Below are 22,094 nucleotides of genomic sequence, written 5' to 3' on the forward strand. Positions count from 1 at the left end.
TCCCTGTGTGTCCTGCGAGGAATGGTCTGATTGGCGTGAAGATGAACAGCCCCAGAAGCTGCGCTCGAAGGGTGAAAGCTGGTTGAGATCACCTGCGGCTAGCCAATCATATCAAAATATGTTCAACATGTCTCGCTCGACGAAAGAAGGGTTCGAAAATAGTCTACTCACCTCATCTTGACAAAATTCGGAAACATCTCATATCACCACCCAACAGCAGCAGTGCCCGGAACCGCACCACATAAACAAAGAACCAAACATCAAAGTCGTATTTTCATCTACTTACTACCTACCAACTTTCCCACTACCAATCAAAGTTGCCATGTTCATCGATACCTATCCATCATGTCCACAATCCTCCCTCCTCCCATCAGTGCGAACGATCGTCCTATCAATTTTCCCCCCAACCGACAGGACAGTCTGATCAACACCGAACCCTTTTGTACTTTGCTTGCTTGCTAAGTTACCGTAAGAAAGTGGTGGAACTTGCAATCTAGGTTTCCAAAGAATAACTCAACACATTCTCGAACCATTCGATCCCGATCCGATCTGGTGCTGTTCCAAGTCAACCATAAGGGTAAAAAAAAGACCTTTTTTTCCGTTTTTCTCCACATGGCCTTTTTTTGTTTTTCGTCATTTTTGTTTTTTTCCCATTCTTTCCTTCCTCTTGTCTGTTTAAACTCTCTTTTCGGTTTTCAGCTCCTTTTCCCGTCTTCGCTCAACACGCCCAAAAACCGTTCAAAAGCAGCCTCACTAAAGTGCCTGTCTGTCTCGCCATGTTCTCGCCGTCCTATCAGAACCAGATAGGCCCACGCATTGTCCTTCATCTCACAACAAGAAAAAAAAAGAGAAGATATGGACAAAAGAAAGGGACATAAAAGAAAGGAGGAAAACACACCGCTCTCAAAAAGTCCTGATCCTTGAAAATGACAAAATAATAAACATAACCCACGGATCGCTTGTCGCGCGGTATCTCGTCAAGTAATGGCTGTACAAGAATGCACACGAAACCTAAGCCGAAAAGAGCCAGAGTACCAGAAAAACCACATGACCAAACCAAAAACGCCGTCATTGCCACATTAGATGTCTCTTGAAGATTTCATCAATGTCATCCTTGTGGCCTCCCAACAATCCCAGTTCCATCCCCCATCCCCCATGACCCATTTCGACCACAAGCCCCTTTCCTAAGCCTGTCCGGCCTCCCAGATCGTTTCCCAGTGTCGACTCGTATTTGTCCTGTTGACCGTCGAATCTTGTTGAAACGTAATAAAAGTTGCTCCCGTAATGATAAAGTTGGATGTGGACGCTCATGAGAGCATGTATGCCGGAACAGTATTTGCCGTGATAGATATGAAAATGTAGCAAACGGTGTCTGATGTTGTCATTGTCAACAGTTTATTCCATGACCGCAACGGACTTCTCAGCGCGCGCGCGCATGTGATCCGCATGGGTTTCGAGACAAGAGGAGATCAGACGGGTTACTAAGAGTTGATTAGCGTTTGCTTTCTCAATTGCGTCTGGCGGGAAATAAAACTTACCCGGCCACACAGCGCCCTTGTCAATGAGATACGCCGTGATCCGCAGAATCTTTGCCGCATAACCCATATGATCATCCCGCTGACCATTGTTGACATTGTTGAGACCATCGCCATTGAGACCATGAGACGTCTGGTCCGCATTCATCTTGAGCTCCGCCCGCTGGATTATCTCTTGAATCTTACCCAACAGCTTGATGTCATCGTCTTCCAGGAGAACTACCGCGGGCACTTCTTTTAGGTCGACATCGTCCCGACCAAGAATCCCCAGGTATCGCCCAACGCGGTCTTGCAGCGTGGCAACCCACTCAGCCAGAACCTGTGCGCAATCAAACGTGCAGATGGCTGACTGCACAGGCAGCTCGCGAGCGGTCGCATCGGCAAACGTTACATTGAACTTGTCCGCATTGAGCAACGAATCAGCCGCAATGAAACCTGCCTTTCGGAGATGGCGTTCTCTCCGTGGATCGGACCTGTTGTTCGTAATAGCAAGTGGCGACTGGCCGAGGTTCAGATTGGAAAAGGCTTCAGGCCTGGCGGTATTCGCGTCTTCTGGTGCAAGATTGATAGCGATGGGGGTCTGCTCTGCATGTTGGACTATCTCAGAGCCGCGAGCCAGCTCCTCTGCCATGCCATCCCAATCCCGCTGCCAAAACTTCTCCTTGACGCGAGAAAAGTTAACGTAGAGACGGACGTAGGCAAGATCAAGCAACGGAATGGCATCAGCGGCAAGCGGCCCCTTACCAAACGGATTTGGACGCTCTGGGCTATGGTGGGAATTGCTCTCCCATACGGCTTTCCACGCGCGAAGAGCTGGCTCAATGTGTCGATGCATCTTTTCAGTCTCTTCATTCGTCCAAACCTTGTTGTGGTGGCGTTGGCGAGTTTCCCAGATGTAGTTGTGCAGGGCATTGATAAGAATAAGACAACCAAACGTGCTTGGCTTCGGAAGGTTAGTGGTGGAAAAATCGTTGCCGTCCGCCAACCTTGAAGCCACTTTCTGTCTCTGGAGGAGTGCCCCCAGGGCCTCGTGAAACATCATCCGGTTATGGTTTGCGGCCGCGACGCCACCCTGAGCATGAAAGATTTGACTGGAATCCGCAGCAAAGAACTCTTCATCACATGGGAGGTCGAGGAAGATTTCGGAGTTGGTCAAGGCTGGCGTGTGGTTATAAGCGGATACCACGAGGCTAGAAAGAATAAACACGGTATAGAGCGTCCGCTTCCTCTCCTCCATGGACTTCCAGCGGAGCCATTCCACCTCTGCCGCGTTCCAGCTTACATCCATATCCATCGTATCGATATCGACGCTGGGCTCGATCCTGATCGGGTTCAGCAGCTCAGCTCCTTGGGCCAGACTTACCAGCGCGGCAGCGTGGGTTGACGCAATTTCGCCGGAACGCTTGTCGCCGCAATTGTGGCCGTAAATGACGTTGAGGAGCATGGCTTGAACAAGCCAGACGGGCGTCTCTACCGGGTTTTCCTGCTGCTGTAACGTATGCTCCGACATGGACGGTCGTCGGAAATCTGCCTTCCTAACGTTTGCTTTTCTTCTCTCATCAAGGTATAATTGGATCATCTTTTTCGCCATACCGAACAAATCCATCGATATCTGCTGCTCCATCTCGTAGAGGGCACCGATCGCCGCCATTGAAAGGAGAAGGCAGCCGCTTCCGCCAATACCGTTATCCTGTCCGTTAACCGGGAGCGTGGGAACGTCGAACGAGAGTGTCGGTATGTGGAGGAACGGCAGATGTGGGTGGAAATATCGCAGATAAGCACTGACGTATCGTTGGAGATCGTGGGTGTTCGGGAGGGTGTTGGGGAGCTCGGTGCTGGTGGTTGTCGTCGGCGATTGTGTCGGCAACGGGGAGCTGCTGGTTGTCGCGTACGAGTATCTTCGAGCTCCGAACTGGGAAGCCTGGGAGGCCGTCAGGGCACCTAGGATGGCATGTCTTGTTGAATCAGTGATTGTCGAGACGGGTAAGGTGCCATGAGTACTACCATTCATGGACGACGGCGTCTCCGGGCCGGCACCGAAATTGTTCAGTGCATTGTTCATGTTTTGACCATTGAGGCCCGAGAATATGTTGGGACTTAGCGAGTTCATTGAGGACGGTGGTGTCGAAAAGTAGGCATCGCCCATATTCTTGCTGGATGGAGCGGGCTGCGGCGAAAGGGGGATCCCGGTCAAGAGATCGGGGAATACGGTGTTGCCCATGTCGCCGAGAGAAAACGAGTTGGGTATTTGCGGGGGCCCCATTATACTGCCCTGCCAGATCGAGCTCGTCTCCACAGCGGGAGCGCGGTGGTTCGATCCATCCACCATTACGTCGCTGATGCCGCTCTGGCTGGCAGTGCTAATGGCCGAAGGCGAGGATCGGTCAATGACATGGTCGTGAAGATCGTTGTTGAAGGACATTTGCTGGTCAAAACCTTGTAGCCAGTCAAAGTTATCATCCAGATGCTGGCCGCCTGTCATATCAGGAAGCCCGTGTGGAAAGGGAGACAAGGGGTCTACGCCCATCAGGTTCGGCGAATCACTGTAATGAAGTGCATTGGGGTTGATGGTCGAGGCCGGGCTAAACAGCATCGAGGGGTCCCCGAAGTCGAACTCTGGGTTGAAGGGCATGATGGGAGCTGTCCTCAAGCCCGTAGAGAAGTCCATGCCGTTCATGGTATGAGTCTCCAGTTTGGGGAGTCCGTGAGGAACCCCGCGCTGCACCATGGCGTTGGCCATGCCGGTATAAGCGTGATGATCAAAGTTGTGGTGAGGGAAGCCAGCCAAGCTGGGATGTCGGCTGTGTTGTGGTGGCATAGCCCTGGCCGCCTGAGCATTGGCCGCAGCGATCAACTGCATTGTCGTAGTGTCGACGTGACTAATGGTGTTTGCTCGAGGCCGCATGGCAGCAGTGACTGCTGCTTGGGCGGCAGCATTGGGGCCAGGGCCAGCGACGCTATTCTTGCGGACCCGGTTGTTACCACCGGCCATAGGCGCGCTCGTGCTCTCGCGACGATTGCGAGGACGCGACGATGGGGTGGTAGTCTGATGTAGCTTCTGCTGGTGCCTCAACAACAGATCTCTGCGGGCAAAGCATCTTGCGCAATCTGGGCACTCGAAGGGCTTTTCTTTGGTATGGGATCGCTCATGGCGCTTGAGGTGTTCCAGACGGGCAAAGGACCGCTGGCATGTTCCGCAGACGTGAGGCCGGGGTTTGTCTGTCTTGGGTGGAGGGAAGTTGTTGGCAGGAGCAGCGGGGACTTGGGTATTCACTGTGATGGTCGCGGCTTTCAAAGTCAGCCATTCATGGTCAGCCAAGCAGCTCAAGGTCCAAGAGGAATGGGAAGACCACGCGACGATTGATGGTCATTGACAGGGCTCGAGGAAAGCATGGAAGTGGGCAGCAATGGATAAGGCGATCCCGCGGAGGGGTGCTAAGCAAAGTAGTAAAGCAGCAAAGCAGCAGAGGGGCATGTATTGGGCATACCAGGGTCATCACCAGCAACGGGAGGTTTCCCACTGGTCGGCGACGGGGATGCCGACGTTGTCGAGTTGTTGGACATGTTGGTGTCGACCTCGAGCTTGCCGGCGGGGTCGCTCGAGAGAGGCATTGTGTGTGGTAAAGAGGAAGAAGGGGAAAGGGCAATACAGGATCAATTGAAAGCTTGTTGGTAGTATGATGGATCAAACAAGCTTTGTGCGGGTGGCACGGAAAGAATCGAGGCGACAAATGCTAGGTTGTTGTTTGGGTTGTTGTCAAAGGGAAGAGCAGCGAAGCTCAGTCGGCTGTAGAAGAGGGCTGGGGGACGCTGTTTTGGTTCAGGTACCGCCCGACAGATACAGCAGCGTATAGCCGATGACAGGCGAGATCGATGGGTACCTAATCGTCTGGTATTTGGATATCGTACGGCAGAATAATCTCGTCCGATTGAAGTGGGCAGTTATTTGGGAGATCTGACCGCGGGCTGTAGCTTTGACGACGACGATGGGAGTTGCTAGTAGTAGAGATGGTTGTGGTGGGGATTGATTGAGGTGGGCGTCTTGATGGTGGTGGTGGTGGCGGCGGCGGTGGTAGTGGTGGTCCGAGAGAATAACAGTACAGCGCCCCGAATCAGCGGCAGCATGCTAGGGATTCCGACGACATCAACAACAGCAATAACAACAACAACAACAAAAACAGACAGATGGCAATTTCGCTGGCGTCAACTCCAAAGTCCGTCTCTACTAGACATCTACCTAGTCTGTTCAGTTGTTTCACCGTAGCTCGATATTATTTTTGTTGCTGTTCGAACCTGTTGATTGTTAGGTGTAATTCTGTTGATCGGTTGTTTCGAATGCTGTGCCGTGCAAAACCCGACCGGAACTGTGACTCGAGTGGAAGGAAAGAGACGGCGGACGTGGACGGCGTGGTGAGGGCGGCGTGGAAGGGGCAGAAAGCAGAAGGCCAAATGCTGGACCGGGGGGGCAAAAGTGGACGCCTGGAGGGGGACGGACAAAACAGTTCGCAGTTCACTGTGCACCTACTGAGTGAAGTGAAAGTGAGTGCAGTGCTGCTTAGTACTGTGACCGTGTCCCACTGTGAACTACAGTACTACAGTACCTCTACTAAAAATCTCCATCGGCTCGGCTGGCATTGACGACTTCCACTTTGGAAGCTGTGATGACTGGATGAAATAAATGCCGTGATATGACAGGTCATTGGAGACCCTTTATCCAGCCAGGTTAGGTACTGGCTTCCATGTTCCTGTCCCGTCATAGAGGTATGTACTGCGTAATAGGGTAGTAGGTACTATGCCGTGGTCGTAACTGCAGTGTGTAGAGGAACATCGAGGCTCTAACGAGGTGTGTCACTGTGTGGAGAATCCTCGATGGTGACTCGAGGGTACTGTAGTGGGGCCACTTGGAGCATGGATGGCACTACCTAACTGAACCTACTCCCCAGGTCAGGAAACGTTGGATGGACCTTGGCAAAGTTGTGGGCTTCAGGGCGAGACCCAGCACTTGAACGCACTTGCACGCCCTTGTTTCTGGGCATTTTCAAGGCCGCCCGCCCGCCCCGGCCTCCACATTGTCCCGACGGAACTTGCACTCTACAAGGCAAGAGCAGCTTCGGTCACGATTTGGAAATGGACGTAGCGCCTCGGATGTTAAAATGATGAGACCGGCATCTGCTTCGTTGAAGGTTCTCTTCTGTTTCTGGCTTTGGCTGGCCAAGTTGCAGACTTCCATTGATTGCATTTCAGTTTCGTTATATGTAGATGATTATATGCGTGTCAACACCAATGCACTCATTACATGTGTATTGTACTTGTATACATGATAGTGTATATTGATTGCATCACAGGGTCTTGTTAACCGTCACTTATCATTCCCGTCGCCGCCCGTTGATGATATCGCCGCCGGGCCGCCATCATCGCCTTGTTCTCTTCCTTGTCCAAAGCATCACATCACGACCAGAACCACACGTTTTAGAGCAAAAACCCCTGTGAAACTGCAACACACCATGGCGCCCTGACCTACCTGCGCTGGTACCGGAGAAATACCTGGATAGCGCAAGTGACAGGCCGATCCACCTGTTACCGGCCGGTTTGGTCGCCAGAGTTGCGCAGGTGACCCCGTTGATGAACCGTCAGCGGCCCTCGTCCGTCTTCGTACCTGCTACCATACTACCATACTATGCAAGTCTTGCCAAGTCTGCTTAGGATAGCTGGACCCTGTCGATTGAGGTCAGCCAATGGAAACGATTCAGTCATTCTCTGACCAATGAGGGATGATAATCAAGCGTCTAAGAGAGTCACTCGGCTTGCTGCCACTCCACGTTCCAGGCATCTGCAACAAGTTGTTCTTGAGACAACAAAAGAGGCCATCGGCATCTCCCACTTCGTTGAACAAGCGAACTTGGAGCACGGCGGGCATGGCCTCTTAGACTTCCGCCCTCCTTGTCTGGGGCAATTGCAAACGATTCATGTATGTACTATGTCCGCGGCATGGTCATGATGTGTGTGCACCAGACTGGGAAGATGGAAAATGACATCACTGTCTGTTCGTCCACTCGGTGCGGTCAATTGCTATATGGTCGTCCATCCAAAGAAACAACTTGCATACGTAGCTACCTAGTGATTTGCGCCTCTTGAAACCATGCATCTCCCTCTCATCATATTTCACTAGGTATCCTTCAGTCTGGTCGACACCATCCGTACCGACCACAGTTTGTTTGGCACAGTCGCAACCGGCAGTCAGTCGTCAGCCGGAGCATCTGCTGCGCGGCCGACCCTGACTTTTCGAAATACGCGTGTGCTTTTCTTCTTCTTGGATGATCAGATAGATATCTGGGACCCACTCTAACCTGACTGATCAAGGCCGGGATGTTCGATGGCCGATCTGCGACTGCAACAGGCCGGCAAGTTGAGCCTCCAGATTCGCCCCGACAGCAACCACAAAACATCAGTAGCACAACACGTGGATGACAGACACAACTGATGATCTTCTAGATTTCCTCCCCATCGTCAGGAACAGGGTATCTGATGCTTCTGCCTCGGACTCTTTTTGCTGCAGCAGTTCTTGCCCGTCGGCTTCAATGCTACCTTGGGCCGCGTTGGACAAGCCTCGCTCTGATTGACCAGTTTTTTCGCAGCCGTTTCCGCTTTTGTACTAGCCTGCTGCACCTTATCTGCATGTTCTCCCTTTCGTTCACTTCCTACATTCATTTGTTCACAGCCTCTTGATACTTTTTGGTTCCGATGCGTGTCTTTCATCAGAAGTTACCTTCACTTTGCTTTTGGGAGATACCATCACCAAGCTCAACAGTCCGTATCCACTATGGGCAGTGGTATACATGATGAATCCTTTAAATTTTCGTCGCAATGGCCCGTTTTCCTTTGTTGGGCATCCCGACTCGCTTAGCTGCTCATTTCAATTGCGAATCACAGCCCTTCTTAGGTCACAGGTTCGGATCGAGACTTTGCACTTGGCACAAAAAGAACAAAGAAATGCGGCCTTCCTTCTACACTGCGACATGCCATGCCACCACTTGGAGCGGCATGAGGCCCGAGATGTGGATGAGATGGCCTCAATGGCCTCAATGGCAATGGCCTCTCCCTGAGGCCCAGAGAAGAGGCTCAATTACTAGCTTTTCTGATGTACCAGTTCCTTAGTGTACAATGGCATTGCCATTTCCCATTCCGCGGTTGCCTTTCTTTTGCCCAAGAAATGTCAGGTCTGATATCATTTTTCACCCTCCTCAAGGGTGACGTGGTTGACTGTACATGCTGCCCTCCACTCACATTGACCATGTCTGGTACATACAGTCACTGCCAGATCCAAGTGGGAGCCATCGGCACCAACAGGGCATTGCAGCGCATGGCATGGGCATGGCATACAGGCATCCGCGGGCGTCCTATCGATATGAGCCCTCGAGATGGATGGTGTCAGACAGACCCCGAGACCCAACGCGACCTACCTACGCTAGTGCCGTGTGGTTCATGCCTTGGGCTTGCCCGAGAAACCAAAAAAAGGGCGAGACGGGGTTATTGCGGCTACTTATCACCAATCACGTATTTTCTGCGGGTTTTGCCCGGACATACCATTGAGAGCTTGACTGTTGCCACTATAGGGTTGACTTTGGGAGACCATCATGTCTTGTTTATTGGCAGTAGGACACAATATTGTAAAATGCTGGTTTGTTTGTTCGATTATAGGATAAACTGGAAAGTTTTGGAGCTCCTATTAGCCTCTCAAGAGAGACTATCCTCTGATGCCTCTTTGTGGTTTGCTTATTCTTATACCCATGGTTCGTAATCCGCACCAATCTCGACATCCATTTAGAAAAATGTGCATAGCAGATCTGGACACAATACCAATTCACTTGAGATAGTATATGTAAGCAAAGACAGTCAGAGAAGATAAGGAGCTTCTTCCCTATCATCAAACTGCTATCATTGCTCCTATCAACAGCACGTGATTTAAAGATCCGGTGTTCTCTCGAGACTGGCAATCCTGCTCAGGTCCTATTTATACCTTGACGCTATGTTGAAACCTGACAACAAGTCCCTGAGTTCTGAGAAGCATGAGTGATCAGGGATCCAGGGCTCTGTAAGCGGCCAGGAACATCGATCCGCTGACTGCAAAGCCAATGAAGCGGCAGTCTGAGAGACACAGTGTGTAAACCAGTGGGATATTTCAGTGGTCGAAACTCACACAGTTGAAATCCGAAGCGCATTTACTGTAGTAACCGTGACTACCTCTACACTACACTACAGGCAACTGAAGCTCCATCTGGACCAAGCTCACTACCATCAATAATCGCGGACTGGGGATGGACAAGCAATGAAGCTTGCGATTAAATCCTTGCGCGGTTGCGAGGGTATCCATTCATCAAAGAAAGGGACTTTGTATTTTGAACGACTGACACTTGACAGATCCATCGCAACTGGACCTTTGGTGTGGCCGGGCCCTCGATGCTGAGCTGGTGCCAGAAGCTTTGACGTCCGCGGAAGTGGACCTAGCTCGCGCTTGCAGTGCACAAGTCATACTACTACTAAATGTAGATATCAACTTTACAACATTCAGATATCAAAACTACGTTTTTCTCCAACACCGAGGTTCACACATTGACATGCGGTGGGCCCTTTCGCCGGCTGGTCCCCTGCACATGCACGCCGGAACTGCCCTGACCCCTAATTGACCCCTAAGCTCCGCACGCGCGGTAGGCGGCTTACAGCATGTTGCTTGGACGCGGCGCAATTTGTTGTGCGATGCCTCATTTGCTATGGTAGTGTACACTACCTAGAGCCGCGACACAAGTCTTGGGATTGCTATCAGATCAGTTCAAGGAAAAAGAGCAGCTGTTCAGAGCCGTGTAGCTCTTCGGTCACGATAACAGTTACTACCGTTTTGGCGCCTGTCTGACCCAGCTCATGTTTTCAGCACGTCTACCAGATAGGCAGACGAGAACTTTGAACACGAACGGAAGGGACTGTACCCGGAGCTCTTTTTCTGTTTACAAATACATCGTACCTACCTACCTCTACCAAGCGAAGAACCCCCATTCCGCTGTCCGCGCGCTTGTCTTAGGTTGCTTATGTTTTCTGGTTGCCTCGCATACCCAAGTCCGAAACCGAATCCGTCCACCTGCAGTGATGGTACGCTATGGAGCATGGGGTATCCGCGGCTTAACATGGATTTGTCCACCGAACCTCGCTGCGTGGACTCCATCCAGACCTTACTGGCTGACGTTAGGTATTGTAACATGGCGCTCGAAAAGCCAGGAAGGCCTGGCCTACCTCTGTACTCAATCTCATCACATTCATCGCCTCGATTCTCTAATGTCCGCGGAGACCGCGGAAGCCCATGAGGCCAGGGGAGGCCATTCCTCAACTGAGGCCAATCTCATCTGCTAGATTATTTCGCGGTCAGAGCATTAGAGGTAGGTAGGTACCTAGCTAGGTATCAAGAGGCCCAAGCTCTTGTTTCGGTTTGAAACCTCCATTGTAGTGGTGGGTGGGGGAGTGCACTGCCCGGAGAGAAGGGAACTGGACTGTGGTGGGTGGTGTTAGGTGTGTGACCCCCAACATCCATGGCATGGCAAACCCCAACATCCCGCCCCAACCTCAACGCAACGCAACATCGGACTGGACCCAGAAAAGCCCAGAAAGTCCAAGGGACGTCCTTGCCTCATTCACGACATGACGGGATCCCTTGTTCCCTGGCAGTTTTGATCAGTTACCTGTACATAGTACCTTCCTGCAGCAGTAAGTGCATGATGCCCGTCAAGCCTGCACTAGCCGATACTGGGAAAATAGTACACACAGAGACCCGACTCAGAAAAGCTTCCATCGATTATATCGATAGTTTGGTTCTGATGCAATCATTCACCAACGTGACGAACGAGGTGACGGGATCGTGGCGCAGCAACGCAACCACCTGCAGTGACGGGACTGGACTGAGTGACGTCCCAACCCGACCCTGCAGACCACTGACTACACCTACATGATGTAGGTACCTACGTAGTGTGCTTTCATACGTAGAAAATCAAGACAGCTTTGGGGTGGTAGAAACGAAATGACGCATCGTTCACTAAAAGATTCCGTTCAGGGCGCGCCCCAGGCATCCCAAGGATGCAATTTCGATCCATGCGTGGGTTCGCGTAGGCAGCATACATAATCCAAAGACGCTTGGCTTGATGTTGAGATGCCTGGCATGCCTCTTCCGTCAGTAGTAACATAGTGCACTGCAGGCAATAAGGCTGCGTTGCCGCCTACGTACCTACATTGCCTCAATGTCCAAAATGTGCCACCAACTTGCCAGCATTGAGACTGGACTGACAAGAACGAAAACAAAAGGACGGCTGCTTGATGAAAGAAGATGAAGCCATGTAGTGAAGAAAGAGTTCGGGGAAGCGGACCCGGGGCCAGACATCTAGTGTAGATGGGACGGGCGTCTGGACATGGATGGGAGGTAAGATGGTGGTGAGACACGGAACGAGGGACCAAGCTGACAGAGCTCACCACTTTGAGCTACGGGCAGCCCAATTACGACTCAGAAATCGAGGTGTGATGTTCCTGATGGTTCAACGTCCAATCGGTCCTCCATTGACTGTTGACCTCGAACGGGGCACTTGGCAGAGAGGGTGAACTTGGAAGTACCTGCCTACCTACTTTATTGCTTGAAGAGGGCGAACCTGGAAGCACAACACAACGATCGATTAATCCATCATGGAAAAGCATTGTCCTTAAAGATGAGATGCTCGACTTGGACTTATACAAGTACAGATATGTAGTCAAGCTACCCCTCCATCTCATCTTGCCCGCCCGTCCGTCTCAATTCCAAGAAGTGTGTGCCCTGTCTCGGAGGGGCGCATGAATGGAGGGGTCGCCAGGGGGGGATTCAGGTACCTTATCGCTAGCGAGGGGTAGAGGAATGTACCTATCGAGATAGCGTAGTTGAACCGCTGGGGCAGCAGTACGGTAAATTGCCATTTGCCCTGCAATGCTTCTCCAACATGACTGTATCTCAAAAAGTGACGTTTTGGAGAAGACCCTTTCAAGAACCCTAGAGAAGAGGGAACCGAGAGGATCATTCTTGATATGTAGTGTACATTGGGTGATTTGGGGTCATGAAGTGAGGGGGGCGACGAGGGCTTGCTTCTCCAACTCCAACACCTGCAATGCCCCGCGCATGGACCAAGCCCTAGACACCCGCCCCCACTCCGACAACGCTGACACGGATCTCAACAGAACTCCAAGTCACAACACAGACCACACGCTTTGAAGTCGGGACCGGGGGGCCAAAGGGGGCCCCGGAAAATCCACATCCTTTCTCCGCGGACGGGACCCGCTGAGATCCGGCAATTTACCCCGGATTCCGGATGGAGTCTACCTATCCATCTCTCCACAGGCTCCGCAGTCGGTGCTCCACGCCTTGAACGTCAAACACAAGTCGACATGCCGATGATGGTGATCGATGATCGGTGATCATGTACAGCAAATCCTCCCGTCCAAGTCGCCGAAGACACCCGTGTGCGCCGCTTTGGGGCCATTTGGGATTCGGAAGCCTAAGTAATCAGCCCGGAAAGCAAAGATAGTCCTCAAGTTGACTCTGGGACCGGGTACGTACAAAAGATGACGTTCGAGACCAGCAAAGCCGGATAAGGTGAGGCTACAACAATTTCAAGAGCTCAATGGGCTCGTTATTTGGCTTCCATCTGCTATATCCCTGTCGACTTGCTCGTGCTCTTTTTTACGAACTTGCTGCTTGCTTAGGTATAAACGCCCAAGTAGACGAAAATTACATCCGTTGACAGGCTGCTTGTTGACATCTTCAGACAGTTCAATTCCAGTTTGTTTGTTAGCTCTTACCCCAAGGAGGACACATGCCAACCCATTAGGTATGGTCAAAACCAGATAATCAGTAACTGATTCGACATTCGAAAGAAAAAACACCAACCAGTATCGAACGGTACACATATACTCGGCCTTACGCTATAATCCGGGAGACATGGGGGGTGAAATTGGCCACACACTCCATTTATTCATGCCCCTTTACAGCCTTTTGCATTGCCAAGTCTCGAACTTTGCCTTTTTTTGATCCATCTAGATTTCCTGTTCTCCACCAGAGAAGACCCAACCAACAACCAACATGAATCTTCACCGAGCTACCAATCCACGAAAGCTTACGAAATCAATCACGACACAAATGATTTGAGTCTAGAACAAGAGCAGCAACTCCTTTGGTCCTTCACTTATTTTCTCATATTTCCTTTCCTTTTCTTTCCCGTTTGTCCCCTGATATTCATACGATCCCATCACACACAGACACACAGACACAATACGCTGTACTCCCCGTGCCATATCACAGTGGGTAACCAGCAACTTTCCCGTCCCCGTCCCCGTCAGTACATGTCCCCGTCCCTATCCCCGAGCCGCGTGGATGCCATGCTCTGCCATGTCATGCCATGCCCTGGTCCCAGCCTGCAAAGGCAAAGTGCAGCAAGCAAGCCCCCGTGATCGCCTCGTGCAGGCTGGCTGGCTAGTCTAGTAGCCTACCTCTACCTACCTACCTACATACCGACCGGTCGTCTACATACATGAATAACCCTGTCACACTGCAGGATGCAAAAAGTTGCAGATGCAATACATACCTAACGAACCGTTCGAACCGTTCGAGCCGCTCAAGCCGCTGCTGCATGGGGTTCATTTGGGGGAATTGAACACAAAGATGTAGGGTTGAATATTCAAACACCACTTGGAGGCCGGGCAAGTTTACGGTTGTGTAACACGCACGACGCCGTTCATAGGGATACTGCATGTGTAAATTGATGTTGGAACTCGTGGGATCATATCATATCATTATTATATCAGTGAATTGAATCAAATCCAGGATTGACTGACACTCGAGATTCCAACATTTCACCAAAGCGTCAGGTAACGGAGTGCGAGTTCATTCGGATTCCGGAAGCAGTTCAAACATTCTAGGACATATGTACCTCTATATATGCCCGCCCATTACAATGAAGGGGCCAAGTCACAGAGACTGCATGTGGCCAATTCTATCCCTTCCTTACTTTGCCTCTGCCTACCTTACTGACCTACCTTACCTACCTACCCCTACTTTGGGACCAACAGGCCGAGGTACACAGCACTATACAGCATACAATACCTCACCTCGCACGACATATATATACAACACGAGGTAACAGCAATAGCATTACATCCTACCTAGCTACTCTACGCAGCACATCGACATAGTACCTAGCAAGCAAGCAAGCAGCCAAGCAGGGCCGTCCGCGAATCATAGGTATTTCTTTTAGCAAATTCCACAATTTTTCCATCCAAATTGAGGCACCAATAATGATAGGACTGGGTGCAATGCTTCTGGGTGACAAATGCAAGTTTCGATCGTTGTTCTCTCTTTTCTTCTTCTTTTATTATTTTGAAGAATTGCCCCATGAAACGATTGGATCCCCGGGGCGTTTGACAGACGTACAAGGGCTCTACACAAGGAAAACGAGATGGGACGACAAACATTGTGTACATGACTGGATGGCTATACTATCGCTAACTCCTTTCGTATTCTTACAGCCCAAATCCACGAAGCAATCCCAGCTGGTTTATCATTGACGCCTTGTCCTTCTTCAACCTCTATACCTCAAGTACCCGACAGGCCGTTCCAAAAATGGAAACGGGGTACATTACTGCAAATATCTAAGGACTCCTTCTCAAGCAGACAAAACGTTTCTTGGCAGGAACAAATCCAATAAACAAACTTCCATGCGGTACTGTCCGCCTACACTACTGCGCAGAAAAGACTATCCCGACACCAATCTCTTCTTGCCCGTTTCCGTGTCGGCTCTAGCCCGTCATTTCCACCTCGCACAGATCGCAGCACTCACGGAAGCGTGACAAGATCGCAGCACTCACGGAAGCGTGACAAGACCCATCAAAGCCAAACAACCGGCCCGAAGTTCCCATGATGTCGAGGTGGAAAGTGAATGGCTATTTCCAGTTCGAGATGCCTTGTGTAACAGCATTCGCTGCTTCTATAGTAAAGAGAACGGCCGGGAAGGTTCTGGTGTGCAACTGTCAGCGATATATTTTATAATTTGGGAATAGCATTGACCTACTCGTCGGGGACCTAAGGCCGCCACGAGGGCTCTGGGCGCTCCCGGGCGGCGGTAGCGTTAGTAGGGGCGGCGGCGGCGTTAGTAGGGGCGGCGTTGGCGGGTGCTAGTTCGTCGTCTCGTTGCGTATTATTATCAACCGGAGCCTGTCCGGTGATACTTCCGCGGCAGGAAAAAGTTAAATTGCCAAAGTCAACTGTAAGACGGTCCATGGAGATGGGCGTGTTGATCGGGGCAGGGGCAGCGGCGGCAGGGGCAGCAGCGGCAGGGCTAGCGTTGACAGGGGCCACATCTCTTATTGATTGAGGCTGCCAAGCTCGAGGTGTCTGCGGCCGGGACTGCTGCTGCTGCTGCTGTTGCTGCTGCTGTTGCTGCTGCTGCTGTTGGTAGCGAGCTAGTACCTCGCCTAGTTCTTGGACCCGGAAGGGGACATGTTCTCGTGGCCACCGCCTGTTTCTAGTTAGTAAAGAATAGAGAGGACCGAGAGGATGAGGTAAATTGTAAGGAGACGAGAAGAGAAAGGCAAAAATAAAAACCAATTGGGATATAATATAGACTTACAGTAGCGGCCAACTCGGCCGGGCCCAGAAAAAATTCCAAGCGAACACAACAAGCCACACCCCAGCAGAGAGCAGTTTGGGGAGGATAGCGATTAAGAAAGCGTTTATGCAGTCGGAGGCCATGTTGTGAGGCTGGTGGGGCTGTGGCTGGGGATATAACAAAGTTACTAACTATATTGAAGAGAAAGGAATTCTAATTGACGACCTTGGGCATGAGAACGGGCTCCGCGAGGGCCCAGAGCGTCTGGAAAACAGACATCCACATGTTGAAGGGTTGGTTGGGATGGAAAAATGATGGGACGAAGGGATGGTGGAGCGAAGGGATGGAAGCAAAAAGAATGTTCGTTGTTTAAAAAAAAACAAAGTTCTTAACTATGTTGAAGAGAAAGAAAATCTGACGAGAGGTTGGGCCAGGGGAAGAGGAATCTTATAGCTTTCTGGGTGCCCCAACTGGGCTGGAAAAGCGTGCTGTCTGTGGTAGGGGCAGCAGCTGTTGCTTTGTTTTGTCAGTGGTGCGTTGGGACATGACTTCCAGCGGAGAAGCTAACCTGAAGGCACCTATAGTATTCTTTCCCTTGATGATGCCGATGGTTCCTTCTTCGGTAGAAGTGGCGCGGAAGGACTCGGTGTCAATGGTCGAGGTACGTAGGGGAATGCGATGGACACCCGGAGGTCTTGACGAGAGTATGTTGACGGAGAACACGAGGAGCCATATGTTGGCGAGGAAGACCTTGTGCGCCAAGGCTGCGACGAGAGTGTTGACTGTCACGCACTCGGACATTGTGGATGAAAAGATGAAAGCGATGTTGGTCATGAATGTGTGATGAGATGTTGGTATTGGATCCGTTGCGCCGCTCCCAGCTTCACGGGGCTGCTCTTCCTGCCAGGTTGTTTGCAGCTTCCAGCGACATCTCAAAGGCCGGCCACGCTCTGTGCAACTGTCAGTAATGGATTCCGTGACCTGGGAATAACATTGACCTACTCATCCCTAACCCACGGTTGAAGCTAGTGGGCCCGGGGAGGGCAAGGCGGCCATGGCTCTTCTTGGTTCGGGTCTCGGGCACCTGGGACGTGGGCGCATGGCAGCCGGCTGTTTCCGGTTAGCGAGGAATAGAGAGGATTGAGAGGACAAGGCGAGTTGTTGAGGAGAGAAGAAGACAGGCGAAAGGAAGGAACAAGAATGAATGGGAATGGAAAGTAGAGGTGGACTTACAGGGGCCAAAAACAAGATGGGGGGAAGGTAAAGGCCCATGTAATGGCGAACACTGGAAACCATACCAAGACATATGGATGATGCCCGGCGAACGAAAGGATTGTGGGGATCATGATGGACGAAAGCATTGGTGAACGACAGCGACCAAAAAATAACGAACGGCGATGATGTGAATGATGTTGAAGAGAGAAAAATCGAACGAACGGCTGGGCCGGGGGGAGAGGGATCTTCCTGAAACATTGCGCTCGTGGTCTCGCGGGACGTGTTGTCGTGGGAGTCGACTGTTTCCGGCTAGCGAGGAATAGAGAGGAACGAGAGGACCTTGTGCCGTAAGGCAGTCATCAGGGTGATGGTGATGATGATGGATATGTTGAAGCGAATGAAGATGTGATGCCGACGAGAAAGAAACCGACGAAAAGCTGAGGCGGGGAGAGGGATCTTATAGCTTTCTGGGTGCCCCAACTGAGCTGGTAAAGCGTGCTGTATCTGGTAGGGGTATGGGATATGACTTGTAGCTTCAGAAAATCCAAGGGAAGGCACGGCCCCCGTCGGACAAGCCAACCTGAAGCCACCCAATAGGTAAGGTATTGTTCCTTTCCTTCGTTTATGATGCCTGACTTAGCATGGTTCCTCCTTCGACGTGCCGGATCGTGTCCTCACTCCAACCTTAAGAACGGAAAGACTCGGTGTCAATGGTCGAGGTAGCAGGCGGGGGGAATGCGACGGACTCCCGCAATGACAAGTTTGGTGCCTTCCATCTCATAAGCGGTGAGATTCCTTCGTCTACTAGTGGACACAACGAAGCGCTTTCTGCGGCCTGTTTACAAAAGGCAAGAGCGATGACGGCATCTCTCAGCTGGGGGGGGCAAGGCAAGTAAACCGGGCAGTCACGATCCTCCGCTAAAATCACTGCACTTCTTGTTTGTCGACAGAGCGAGTGCATCCTGCACATGGCCCGATGCCTTCACCTTCGAGAGGTACACTTACTTCCACTACTTGCTTCCCGCTTCCAGAATTAAAGCTGAACCTTCCTTTTCTTCACCTTCTGTCTTGTTGTTTGCTGCCTCCACGGCGTAGCCCGGTCAGATGTCGCATATTCTGCACTGCAGTGCTTTGGTACCTAGGTACATCTAGGTACCTGTACTTATGCTGCTGGAGAAGGTCTTCCACATCATCACACTGGAGTGTACCTTCCCACAGAACAACCTCCAACTCTTGTCTCGGCCAGTGCCTGCAAAGGCGTCTGCTCCTGGCTCTCCCAAGATGTCCGGTCAGAAGATGACCATTCGTTGCGTTTCGATCCCAACAAGAGACATGGGCGTCTCCTGCGCGCGGCGCCCACCGTCGCGCCCTCACCCAGGCCGGCGGCGGAACATTGCAGGTATTGCCATGACCACGAATGGTCACCAGTAAGGAATGTGGTGATGTGTTTAGTACGTGGGTATCTCACCGTTTTGTAATACGTGAGACGTAGAAGATTGTCCATGCTCGGTCTGTTTTTATATTCGTTCGGTAATGTATCTACCTGTGTGGGTGTAAACCAGCGGAGCAGGACTAAAGCAACTTTACTACGAGATACTCTAACTTTTAAGGGTATCATAACAATGCCCAAAAGGTAGAACAGCAACTACTGTAGTGATCAAATGCCGGTTGTGGAAATCCGAAACTTGAGAGATCATGTATTGTTTTGCCTTATTTGTGTGTTTGGAAACCATGGCTTGTCGAGAAACTTGCCACTCCCTATCTAGGCAGAGGTAGTTGTAGTTTGTAGAAAGCGCACCACATCCAAAAGTAACATTACTTGAATCCCAAGCATACCTACCTCTAGGTTCCATTTCCCTCTTGTCCGTGCTTCCCTCCAGCAACACTAAGGTACACCTAACCTTTTCCTTCCATCCAGTAGAGGTACCTCACACGTGCTCTTTGAGATCAAATCCACCTTTCATCTTTCGAAGAGGCATCGTGGCGAAGAAGACGAAAGCTCGTCCCCAGAAGAGATTGCAAGTTCGCGAAGTGCACCAGTAATAGCGACCAAGCCGATCACTATCCTGAAGATAAAGCCGAAAGAGCCCTTCCCGTCGCCATCTTCGTCGCCGTCGTCATCATTGTCAGAGGTGGTATTATCTTCTTCGGAAGAGGTACTAGATGTACTACTCGGGGTCCAGCAGGTGCTAGAAATGCTGGAGGTAGTACTGCAAGCATCCCATGCCGTCTTCATGTCCTGGCCCGTCATCAAAGCAGGCCACATCCGATCCACCAACTTACAACGGCCGTTGAGTCCCGAAAGGATACCTCCGCCGACTCCATGGCCATGGACGCATGCAAATGGGAGAGGTCGCGCCCATTCCATGTCATGCAGCCGCCGTTCTATGTCCTCCAGCCGCCGTTCCATGTGGCGTCTGTAGTCGGGAGTGGAGGAATCGTGATCATTCCGACGATGGACATATGGTCCGTCATAGTCGTTGGGATCTTGGGATATGAAGGCTGTGGCGAGCATCTCATCGTCACAACGCTGGAGCTGGAAGAAGATATCTTCTCTCGGTAGCAACCACCACTCTCCTGCGCCGGGCTGCATGGATCTCATATGTACATCCCCGATGGGGTTGTAGGCGTTGAGACACGACATTGTGTTTGTGTTCCTAAATGTACCATGGCCAGCAGGGGTGCAGGCAGAGAGTAGTAGACTCTTCACGTCCATTTTCTTGACTGCTTTGCGGGTCGGAGCAAAAAGGTAGGCCACCACGAGCCAGCGGCCTGTCAGCCACCTGCTGTTATCGTCAGACTGGTCGTGGTTGTCTTGGATGTCTAGACGTTGCGAGAAGACAATCCGCCGGGCGTAGCGGAGATTGGGATAGCGAGCGCGTGGGTAGGCGTAGACGGGATGACGGCCGGCAAAGGCGTCGGGTAGTTGATAAGAGGTCCAGTTGGCTAGCGCGCGCGTGTCGGCCTTGTTTTCTTCGTTGTCGTTGGTGGAGAACGCAGAGGACGTTCCGTTCAGAAACTCCTCCAGCTCAGTGAGCTGCGTAGGGAGATCGACGAAGAAATGGCGAAGTTCCATATACCATTCCGCCTCAACAGTCTCGTATTTGTGGGTGGACTTGGCGACGTTTCAGTTTGTTTCGACAGGATAATGTTGAGAGACGAGAACAGATGTGAACTTCCGGATCGCTTCTGGGGGAGGCCTGAGCTTAACGGGCGGTTGAGGAGGTGGCTGTTGAAGTGTTTCTTCGGTGAAATGGTATAACCAAGAGCGAAGAGAGTAACTCATCTTTTGAAAAGAGTATTTCCAGGCATTGTTGCTATTCTTTTCATGGAGATCATAGACAAGTTGCGTGTTCCAATCTTCGTAAAATCGGTAGTACGGTGCATTATACCGACCGCAAAGCTCAAGTTGTCGGTCGGACGGGGCGCGAAACTGGTTGCCTCCAGACTGGGAGAAGCCATCGTAGGCATTGCTGTTACTCTGTGAGGAGTGGCGCAGGGGGTGTTCGGCGTCAAGGACAATTTTATTGCTATATTGGGTGGCAGGCTGTTGGATGGATCCGTCTTCGTCGTTGGAAACGGCGCCGCGATACCCGGGGAGAATCGTCGGATTGGACGACGTGAGAGAATTGGTTTGAGCGTAAGTTGAAGGTTACGTAGAGGTAGGTTTAGTGCATGTGTGGATGTTGGGGAGAATGTATGACAAAATCATTTGGTAAAGGAGGGAGAAAGGAATGGCGGGTAGGCTTTAAGTACTTGACCTCTACGGTATTTAGAGGTGTGAAAGCGGAAGCACATATATATCTTGCCTAACTGGTTTCGAATCCGGTATCCGAGTTGGACTTCCTGCTTCTCCGGCATACCATACGTGTGCATATTCGAGTAAAATGCACATAGAACTTTCAGGCGGTAGAGGTACCTTATAATCTCGGGCCATTGATTTTCAGGTTCCAGGGAAATCAGACATAAACAGGAAGCATACTGCAATATTTGTGCCTACTAGAAATTCTATGCAAGGCGGTGATGCTGAATGTCCCTACCCTCCAACTCCCTTGAAGGATTAGGTGGGAAATAGTAGAGATCTAGATGAATCGAATTTACAGAGCTCCGGGGTGGCAATATAGCTCTCCTACTCTTTTTTGCGTGCATAAAATGTACAGAATCGGGCATATGTATGTCTGCTTATGCCTGATTCCCCTGGAACCTGAAAACCAATGGCCCAAGATTGTACGGTTCCTTGGATATCAGACATGATCAGATATATATAAGTCCGAATGTGCACCATTTCTGCCCGCAGAAAATACATGTAGCGGGAGAGACGTATTGTGACCCCGAAGCATCGAGGTTTATTGTAAATCCGACTCTTCTGGTGCCCTGTCTTTTTGCTTTGTGTTTTCGATAGTGTTGGCGAGTGGGGACAGTCAAATTCACCAGCATGCATACAATTTCTGGCGGGCATGAATGTTGCAGTATGCTTACAAACTATTCCTGATTTCCAGGAAACCAAGAACGGATGGCCCGAGTATATACGATACACAGACAGGCAGGATCCCAGCACATCCGATCGAGTACTTCCTTATGTTTTCAAGCAACACAGCATCTCCCATTCTCCCGCACGCAAGTACGAGGTTCGTCTTCTGGATCTCATCCGATTTCAGGTTATCCTTCAGTTCTGCGCAACTCAACC

The 22,094-nt window shown here is 51.1% G+C and overlaps 7 protein-coding genes across 7 annotated transcripts; 1 reads left to right on the forward strand and 6 right to left on the reverse strand.

The window, feature by feature from the left end:
• Nucleotides 1-1,039: 1,039 nt before the first annotated feature.
• Nucleotides 1,040-5,291, reverse strand: NEUTE1DRAFT_80722 (uncharacterized protein; the record flags this gene model as incomplete). Its single annotated transcript, XM_009852086.1, has 3 exons — nt 1,040-1,481; nt 1,539-4,823; nt 5,024-5,291. 3 exons carry the CDS (start codon nt 5,145-5,147, stop codon nt 1,396-1,398), a joined length of 3,495 nt encoding a protein of 1,164 aa, XP_009850388.1.
• A 1,943-nt stretch (nt 5,292-7,234) lies between these two features.
• NEUTE1DRAFT_137086 (uncharacterized protein) lies at nt 7,235-7,452 on the reverse strand (the record flags this gene model as incomplete). The annotated part of the gene is made up of 2 exons (XM_009852087.1): nt 7,235-7,250; nt 7,298-7,452. The coding sequence occupies 2 exons, from the start codon at nt 7,450-7,452 to the stop codon at nt 7,235-7,237; spliced, it is 171 nt and encodes a 56-aa protein (XP_009850389.1).
• Nucleotides 7,453-7,980: 528 nt separating this feature from the next.
• On the reverse strand, nt 7,981-8,908 carry NEUTE1DRAFT_100197 (uncharacterized protein; the record flags this gene model as incomplete). The annotated part of the gene is made up of 2 exons (XM_009852088.1): nt 7,981-8,179; nt 8,820-8,908. The coding sequence occupies 2 exons, from the start codon at nt 8,906-8,908 to the stop codon at nt 7,981-7,983; spliced, it is 288 nt and encodes a 95-aa protein (XP_009850390.1).
• A 5,548-nt stretch (nt 8,909-14,456) lies between these two features.
• Nucleotides 14,457-14,738, forward strand: NEUTE1DRAFT_116752 (uncharacterized protein; the record flags this gene model as incomplete). The annotated part of the gene is made up of 1 exon (XM_009852089.1): nt 14,457-14,738. The coding sequence occupies one exon, from the start codon at nt 14,513-14,515 to the stop codon at nt 14,726-14,728; it is 216 nt and encodes a 71-aa protein (XP_009850391.1).
• Nucleotides 14,739-15,666: 928 nt separating this feature from the next.
• On the reverse strand, nt 15,667-16,335 carry NEUTE1DRAFT_42134 (uncharacterized protein; the record flags this gene model as incomplete). Its single annotated transcript, XM_009851987.1, has 2 exons — nt 15,667-16,102; nt 16,214-16,335. The coding sequence occupies 2 exons, from the start codon at nt 16,333-16,335 to the stop codon at nt 15,667-15,669; spliced, it is 558 nt and encodes a 185-aa protein (XP_009850289.1).
• A 304-nt stretch (nt 16,336-16,639) lies between these two features.
• Nucleotides 16,640-17,498, reverse strand: NEUTE1DRAFT_109516 (uncharacterized protein; the record flags this gene model as incomplete). Its single annotated transcript, XM_009852090.1, has 3 exons — nt 16,640-17,142; nt 17,195-17,302; nt 17,426-17,498. 3 exons carry the CDS (start codon nt 17,496-17,498, stop codon nt 16,640-16,642), a joined length of 684 nt encoding a protein of 227 aa, XP_009850392.1.
• A 1,869-nt stretch (nt 17,499-19,367) lies between these two features.
• NEUTE1DRAFT_109517 (uncharacterized protein) lies at nt 19,368-20,878 on the reverse strand (the record flags this gene model as incomplete). Its single annotated transcript, XM_009852091.1, has 2 exons — nt 19,368-20,522; nt 20,804-20,878. The coding sequence occupies 2 exons, from the start codon at nt 20,876-20,878 to the stop codon at nt 19,368-19,370; spliced, it is 1,230 nt and encodes a 409-aa protein (XP_009850393.1).
• Nucleotides 20,879-22,094: the final 1,216 nt, after the last annotated feature.

The sequence above is a fragment of the Neurospora tetrasperma genome (genome assembly GCF_000213175.1).
Source record: "Neurospora tetrasperma FGSC 2508 unplaced genomic scaffold NEUTE1scaffold_3, whole genome shotgun sequence".
NCBI lineage: Eukaryota > Fungi > Ascomycota > Sordariomycetes > Sordariales > Sordariaceae > Neurospora > Neurospora tetrasperma.